Raw genomic sequence first — 9,070 nt, 5'->3', positions numbered from 1 at the left:
CTTGTTTTCTGTATTTTTCTGTTTATCCATGCATATTACGGTTCGGTAGCAAGCCAGATGCGTGATATTGTTCGATACAAGCGCACGCACGCACGTGTACGTACGCACGCACGCACGCACGTGTACGCGCACACACACACTCATGCACGCACGCATGCACGCACGTGTACGTGCGCCACACGCACGGCACGCACGCACGCCCACGCACGCACGCAAGCGACGCTCGTGTACCTACACACACACGAAACGTACGCACGCACACATGCACAACACGTGTACCTGCACACGCCCACGCACGCCACGCACGCACAAACGGTAGCTTCACAACGCGCGCACGCACGCACGTGTACGTGCACACACACGGACGCACGCCACGATGCACGCACGTGTAAGTTCACACGCAAGCACGCACGCACATGTACGCGATGTTTCATGTGTAGCGAATTCGACCCGCTGTACAACATACACTATAGCTAGCACGCATGCGTCAGCATTACTTCAACCTGAAGACGTCCGGCTTCGTAGCCACGTGGGCTAGCAGCGGATTGGAAAGGAAAGCCTTGCTGCCACCACTTGACCTATAGTTTAATTGGACTGGACACCTGCAGGTCACACGTGGGGGTCACATGACTGTACCCGTGGTGTCCCACGGCTGTATATAAGCTGCGGCGGTCGCAGCCCTCCAAAGCCCAACACAGAGCCAGCTGTGGCTCTAGTCCAGGGAAGCTTCGCCCCCTCCCACTGCTCTCTAGACTGCTTGGCGGCTTGTCCGCCGCTGCTAAGCTGACCATGTAGGGGTGCTAGCGGAGCTCGGTCAGAAGTCTACGCCCAGATACGAAGCGCACGGACGATGATTCACGCCGCTTGCTACCCCTTTCCTGACGGCCAAGATATACAGCGCGGAGCCAGCTCGGCCTCAGTCAGGGAACTCGCCACCCTCTTCACTGACTCGCGCACGCACGCCACGCATTGCACGCACGTGTACTGGTCACGCACGCAGCACGCCACGCTAGCTACGTGCATACATAAACAAGTGCTTTCTAATCAGACATGTGGCTGCATTCGATATGTAAATGTTCAAGCAGCACGCTTCTGCTTGCTGCCAACCACAAGCACATAACAAATACACGTGGACCTGATCGTTGACGCTCACGCTGCAACATTCGCTATTGGCCTGCGCGATGGCATGCTGCAATATGTTTGCTAGTGAATATAGACCGCTAAATTCGAGACTGTTCGCTGGCAGCCAATTGATCCGTCTGCGCCGGCCTTTCGATTTAGCGCACGGATCGAATAGCTGCAGCGCGTGATACTTTCGTAGAGTGCTTCCGCGGTTCGCGTGCGCCTTGCCGGCGGAAGCTGCGCGCCGAAGATTTCGCCTCGCTTTAGCGGGCAGGATCGAACACCGTCTCAGGCGGACGCCTTCTCTGGTATCCGCTTTTCATCTGGACTAGTGGTGCCCCGGAGCGGCCCGTCCTTTCAGCCGCAGCGTGTCATTAAAATTTGCTAGCGGCACGGCTCCCCTTAGTGGCCATTAAACAAAACATGCGCGAATTACATTTAGGGGAATTCACTGGGAATTCGCTTAGTCTGAATTCGTGGGCAACAGTGACTGACTTGACCGCAGCGTTTGCTGTACAGCAGTCATCTAACATCCGTGAAAATTTTGGGCATGTGAAAGCGCACGAAAAAACTAATAATAAAACTCAATCAACCCTAATTACCTCAATGGACTACGCCCACGCCATGCCCACTCACGATGTTTACTCGGCGTGACGATGCCATCGCAAATTCCCAATTGGTATCAAATCACGTGCCTCAAAATCCTCAATGACGGCCCCAGTGTTGTCAAGGCACATCCAGTAAGACATAACCGCATGCCTCGATAGCTGATATGCCTTTAGAGCACACGAGGAGCACTGCTGAAATGTGTTGGATCGAAATCCCATCTGTTTTTTAATTATTTTCCTGGTTTTCTGTATTTTCTATGTTTATCCATATTACATGATTAAATTTACAACTGCATGACGCAAGTGTAAGTTCACACGCCACGCCACGCGCACGACAATGTAGCGTACGCCACGCTCGCACGCACTGCACGTGTTACCGTGCCACACGCACGCACGCATCACCCATGCACCGCACGGTACGCTGCGCACGCACGTATACATGCACACGCACACGCGCGCGCACGCAGCACGCCACGCACGCACGCCACGTGTACGTTGCACACACACGCGACGCACCGCACGCACGCACACAAATCATTGCTCGCCGCACACGTCCATGGATTTGGGGAGCTATATAGGCCACACGACCGCCGCTGTACAACATACACTATAGCATGCGTCAGAGCATTACTTCAAGCCTTGAAGACGCTACGCGCTTCGTAGCACGTGGCGCTAACAGCGGATTGCGAAACGGAAAGCATGCCTGCACCACTTTGACCTATAGTTTTAATTTAGGACGGGACACCTGCCCAGGTGACACGGGGGTCACATGACTGTGACCACTGCTGGTGTTCACCGGCTGTATATAAGCTGCGTGCGATCCAGCTCCAAAGCAACACGATGGCCAGCGTGGCTCAGTCAGAAGCTCGCACCACTACACACTGCTCTCTAGCTGCCTGGCGGCTTGTCCGACCCTGCTAGCTGGACCATGTAGCGGTGTAGCGGGAGCTCGCGTCAGAGGTCTTACGCAAGGAGTACGGAAGCGCAGGACGATGCATCACGCGCTTGCCTACCCCCTCCTGACGCAAGGATATACAGCGTGAGAGCCAGCTTCGCTCAGTCAGGGAAAGTTCGCACCCTCTCACTGCTCTGCGCACGCACTGGCACCGCATGCCACGCACGTGTAGTGCGCACGCACGCACGCAGCACGCACGTGTACGGTGCACTACATATACAGTGCTTTCTATCGAACCATGTGTGCATGCGTCAAGCAGCACGCCTTTGCTTCTGCCAACCACAACACATAAACAATTACACGTGACGCTGATCTATGTTGGACGTTGCACGTGAAACATAGCTATTACGGCCTGCCCGATGGCTCCCGGGGTGTGCATTATGTTTGCTAGTGAATTAGACCGCCTAAATTCGAGACTGTTGCGCTGCAGCAATTGATCCGGTGCGCCGGCCTTTCGATTGTGCGACACGGGATCAATCCAACGCCCAGCGCGTTGATACTTTCCGTAGGAGTTCTCCGCGGCTGTCCGTTGCGCCTTGCCGCGGGAACTTGCGCGCCAAGATTCGCGCTTAGCGGGCAGGATCAACACTCTCTCAGGCGACGCTTCTTGGTATATCCGCGTCTTTCATCTGGATTGTTGCTTGGACGCATTGTTCGCTTGATTGTTTAAGCCAGCTCGCCAAGCTCGCAAATACGGCAGTATTCTGAAGCGCCGATCAGCGCCTCTATGAACGCTGCGGCCGCGTATTTGCTTTCAGATTCGTATTTCGCAAATACCGTATTTCATAAATACGAAACGGTCTCGTCGGTAGAACGAGGTATTCTCTCAATTATGAGCTCAGCTACATCATTTATTTCTAGATCGGAAATTAACAATCCATGAAGGAAGCCTATTAAATGTTGGATTGGTTTTACGATATATCTGGGCTAAAGGCAAATATTGGAAAAACAAAAATTATATGGATCGGCTCTATGAAAGGATTCTTGATAGACGTTTCTGCCAAGGAAAACTGTCATGCCAGGCGATTGGATGGCAAGATTTACAGCTCTAGGTGTAAATTTTAACATAGATCAAAATAAATATGACCATTAAAAATCTGGAGTCCAAAATAAACTCAATCAAATGGCTTGCTAAATACCTGGGAAAGCTAGAAACCTGACACCATTGGAAAAATTACAGTTATTAAAATCTCTAGCACTTCCAATTATAAACTCATTTGCTGACAATATTACCAGACCCACATTAAAAGAAATTGAAAATGTATTCTATCAATTCATCTTGAATAAACCTAAGGAAAAAGTGAAAAAAAAATATCAAAAAAGAAATATAGTGAGGGAGGCTTGAGGATGATAGATTTATGGAGCTATATTAAAGGTCTTAAAATTTCCTGGATTAGACGTTTTTAACAAAATCCGATAAATGGACAATATTTTTCAAAACATAATGCCAGACGCTTTTTTTTTAGACCCGGTGCAGACCAATTAAATAAAATACATTTAATTAAAAACCCATTTTGGAAAGAATGTTGCATAGCCTGGTCAGAAATACAACAGAATTATTACCCTCAAAAATACCGAAGGCATACTCGATGAGCCAATCTGGTTCAATAAACATATCAAATTAGACTACATAACGGCATGGCATAAAAATAATATAATATATATAAAAAAAATTATTAGATGAAAATGGTGACCTAATGTCACTTGAACAACTCAAATTAAAGTTTAATATTTAAGCAACATTCTTAGATGTATTTAGAGTACATAAAGCAATACCAGTTAAATGGATAAACCAAATCAAAACTAAAGTCACTTTTATTGGTGCTGGTCCATCCATTACACCAGCAATTCACTCGCTATATAATTATAAATGCACCAATAAATGCAATTTTTTTAATATGATCTAAAATATGCTTTTGAATATTCTTATTAGTGTTCAAATCCTGTATGTGTCTACATATTTGATCAGCTATATGTGTAAATGTATGTACTTGTGTCAAATCTGGAATTAAAAAAAGAAAGAAAAAAGAAGAGAATCCAACTCGTCAAAATCACATCGTTTTAGTTTAGTAGGTCAGGAGCAGGGGAAGTCTATACGTGGGTTTCCCCCAATCCTCTTCAACTCATTCCGCTACCCTACCAAACGGTAGCGCGCTTGTGCGTGTTGGTAAATTGTATAGGTAGATACGTGCCAGGCACGTGCGCACGACTGAACTACAAATTTATATATAAATATATTGTTATAGTTTAGTGGTGCGCACTAGCTTGTGCATGCTCACGTGCGTATGCGCGCGCGTTATATATATATATATATATATATATGCTCCAGCGACTATTGTTGTTGTATTTCTCTTCTGGGGCGAAAGAGAAACGTTCATGAGAGCCGGACCGAATTTAAAAGGAACGAAATTAGCGTGCGCAGACCTCCCTCCCGTTCTAAAAAAGAAGAGAGGCGAGCTCGCGGGGTTGGCAAACGAATTACGGCGGCCAGCGACCGATGTCGACGTGATCAAAAAACTCTATATATAAATATAGTATTATAATATATATATATATATATTATATATAATATATATATATTATATATAATATATATTATTATATATATTTTTATATATACTATATAAATATATATATATTAGTATATATATATATATATATTATATATAGCTAATAAATTATTATTATTATTATAGTGCTTATTAGCTCTTGATATATGTGTGTGTGTGTGTGTGTGCCGCTGCGTGCTCCGCGCGTGCTGTGCGTCGCGTGCGTGCCGTGCGTGCGTGCGTGCGTGCGGCGTGCTGCGTGCGTACATGTGTTTTGTATGTGTGTATGCGTGCGTGTGTGTGTGTACGTGCGTGCGTTCCGTGCCCGTGCGTGCGCTGCGTGCGTGTGTGCCGTGTGTGTGTGTGTGTGTGTTGTATCCGCTGCCGCACGTTACGCCTGTGCGGGCTGGAGCCATGGCTCCGGTGTGCCTGCTGAATGAAAATGACACCCGCCCTCGTGTGTGTGTGTATGTGTGTGTGTCGTGTGGTGTGTGGTGTGTGATGCGTGTGTGTATGCTGTGCGTGCCGCGGCGCGCATGTGTATGTGTGTGTGTGTGTGTCGTCGCTGTGGCGTGTGTGTGTGATGGCTCTGCCGTGCGTGCGTGCGTACGTGACGTACATTGTGTGTTATGTATATCGTGCTTTGGCTGTGTGTGATGTCACTGTCTTGTTGCGCGTGTGTTGCTGGCGTTGTGTGTCTGTGTGTGCGCGCGCGCGCGTGTGTGTCACTGTCGTGTGTGTGTCCGTGTCCTGCCTGTCATCGATGTGCGCGATGGCGCGCAGTGTGTGTCACTGTCGTGTGTGTGTCGTGTGTGTGGTGGCGCGCGCCGGTGTGTCACTGTCGTGGTGTGTGCTCGCTGTGTGTCGTCGCGCGCGCTACGCGTCTTGACGCGTTTTCGTGTGTGTTGCGGCCTGTGTTACGTCGTGCTGTGTGTCGTGTGTGTGTGCGCGCCGCGCGCGTGTGTATCGTGTACGTGTCCCTGAGATAAATCAACCTAGTTATATTTACACTTCTTCAGACACCTCATCCATATAGTAAAAAGATAGAGATAGATAGATAATAGGTTTATTGCAAAACTAGTGTTAACAACGTTACAATTAAAATAAATTTTGCAAACAAGATATCATCAGGCAGTATAAAACTGAAATTGATGATATTTACAATAATATATGTCCCATGGTAAGACATAGATATCACTTAAAATGTTGGTTCGTAAAATTATATTACTACAACTAAAAACCATCTTTAGAATATATACTAAATTTAAAATAACGTGATTCTTGGTCAAAAAATAGTTACAATTAAAATGCGACACAATGATAGAATCAAACATATCACATAACCGAAAGTTGCTCAGAGAGTTATTTCAAAGAGACCAAAATGTTTATAAAGGGGCGCAAGCAAAAGACTAATTATCCATGCTATTGTAAAAAATTCAGTGCCTGTTTACACTTAATTTTGTTAATCATCCCGCACATGTACGGAACAGGGCTATTGAAGTACCGGCTGGTACGAGGGACTTTGCAAGCCGGAGTTTACTAGAATTCCGTGTTATGCGGTTAGACACATTTTTTGCTGAAGGAGGGCAAATATCCTGTAATCGTTTACAACTTTTGAACTGATAAGCAACATTTTCACAAAACTGCTCGCAACGAAACGGAAGTCTTTGGATCTGAAGCTGAGATAGTACCTCATCGTACATGTCGTACCTATTCCAATTATTAAAAAAAGTTATTATAAAATACTGAAACCTTCAGGTACGTATCAATAGACGGACTGTGAGAAAGACGGGTCCTAATAAGTTATGCGGTTCACTAGACCGCATGTGCGTTGTCATCGCCGCCCACCTGCGCCCATACATGGCCGTGACCTATACTCTCAGGCCACGCTAAAACGCGCACGAAGCACCTCAGACGAATACGCCAGAGTGCCGTATATCTGTGGTCAAGTAGTATGTATAAGCAGGAAGTAAACAGCGCACACATCAGCCGTAACAAACACAGCGTCTCCGCCATCCCCGCACGAGCAGCCGGATTCACCTTCTCTACGTTTCCGCTGCGTGGCTATATTGCATATAAAGTGCGTGATTGTCTGCGATACTGCGTTAGTTCGCGCTGACGCAAACCCTTTGCTTTCCTCTGATGGTACGCATCAACAACTGCATCATTCTGTCAAAAATTCACATTTTGACCCCACGCATAGCATTTAGCTGCGTGCTGTGACAGGCAGGCCTATACGAACACAACGTGGATACACACTGAATCTCCGCAACATGTCCCGCCGGACAATCGCACCGGACCGTATGTTCATCTAGGACAGAATCTTCTCTATATCTGTCTAATATAACCAAATGGTTTTGTGCGCAAGTCCCGCACCTCCGATCTACCGCGCTGTTATTCGGTAGCGGTGCGGGCAGCGGCCGGTCAATTCATATAATGACTGTAATACCAAATAGGTTCATATAACCGAAAATCAACTAGAGTATGACAGATGCAGAGCGACAGGGATGAGCTGTCGGGACGAGTGGTAAACGTAACTAGCTTGATTTCGCACACGCATACACATGCGCACGCACGCGCACACGCACGCCCGCACTCGCGCGCGTATTATGGCCAAATACACGTTTACCTATAGGTATTCACAATGGGAAATCATTTGACATTGGCGACCATACTTAGCTAAAGATTCCCATGAAACAACTGGAGTTACTTTGAGAATTTGCAATGCTACCGGCCGACGCTACATTGCAAGGCACAACATATATTTTGTTAATTCAAATATTCCTCTATGATTATTTTCGCTTATTCGCGCTTCGCCTATTTCCGCCACACGAATGCACATGAAAGGAGTCAATCAGCCCAGCTAATAGAGCCAGAAGTCTAGTTTCCGATAATGACGATAAATCCCGTTTAGCCTCTCCTAGGAGAGATTTGTATACACATCCGCCAAAAATCTAATTATTTTACCCAGCTCAACGCCGATTGACTGATGTGGGAGTGTAATGCTTATACGGGGACACTGCTATTACCTAGCGTCATGGAATGAATAGTACCGTGGCTGCCGTTAATCTACTAATCGAATAGCACGTGATTTTGAGGAACTGCGCACACTGTGTATTTCGCCATGTGACACTGGCGTAAAGACACGCTGTGGTATATTATAGTAAAATGTAGTTCTGCATGTCATGGAAGATACATCGATGCCTCGCGAATCATGCACGCATGGGCAAAGCCAGGACTCGGTTCCACAGTCGTGGATTAACTCTTAACTTTGAGTTAAAAGTTAACTCAGAATTAAATTCCGTTCCACAGTCGTGGATTAACTTTATCTCTGAGTTAAATATGCCTAACTCGGAGTTAAAAGTTAATCCACGTCTGTGAAACCGGGTCCTGGAGGCTCACGCAACAGTGCCAGCTCCTAGCTCTCAACCCACCCGTGTTAGAAGATATGAAATCAGCAGCATGTAAAGAGCGTCGCTCAGCCGACGCAGCTCGTCGGGTTTGTACTGTGTCCTGTCCACCTGGTGAGCGTTTGCGGTGCCCCATTTGCTGATACGCATGCACACTGGGAGCTGAATCGATCGTCATGGCGACTCGCTGTTTACAGACAGACCGAGGCTGGGCTTGGCTGGTGCTGTTTGCTGCTGTGATAAATCAGATCGTTGGTGTCGGGTTCTCTATCGTGCTCAACGCCTACTACGTTCCGTGGCTTCAGTATTTCGGCGAGGGACGCTTCATGACAGCATGGATTAGCTCCGTCAATATCGGCATCATGTTCTTCGTAGGTGAGCGAGAGGCGAGAGAGAGAGAGAGGCGTTTTGCTAACCGCTAATTCC

At 47.2% G+C, this 9,070-nt stretch overlaps 1 protein-coding gene across 1 annotated transcript in view; it reads left to right on the top strand.

Annotated features, from left to right (window-relative positions):
* The first annotated feature begins 8,820 nt into the window (after positions 1 to 8,820).
* The window catches only part of LOC106817991 (monocarboxylate transporter 13-like), a 4,344-nt gene continuing 4,094 nt past the window's right edge, over positions 8,821 to 9,070 (top strand). Inside the window, exon 1 of the mRNA XM_014822696.1 lies at positions 8,821 to 9,019. Within this exon, the coding sequence (XP_014678182.1) occupies positions 8,821 to 9,019 (199 nt within the window). The remainder of the gene's footprint in view (positions 9,020 to 9,070) is intronic.

Source organism: Priapulus caudatus, unplaced genomic scaffold (genome assembly GCF_000485595.1).
Source record: "Priapulus caudatus unplaced genomic scaffold, Priapulus_caudatus-5.0.1 Scaffold36, whole genome shotgun sequence".
Classification (NCBI taxonomy): Eukaryota; Metazoa; Priapulida; class Priapulimorpha; order Priapulimorphida; family Priapulidae; genus Priapulus; species Priapulus caudatus.
Note: the sequence above shows the minus strand (reverse complement) of the source record. Positions and strands in the feature narration are given on the sequence as shown.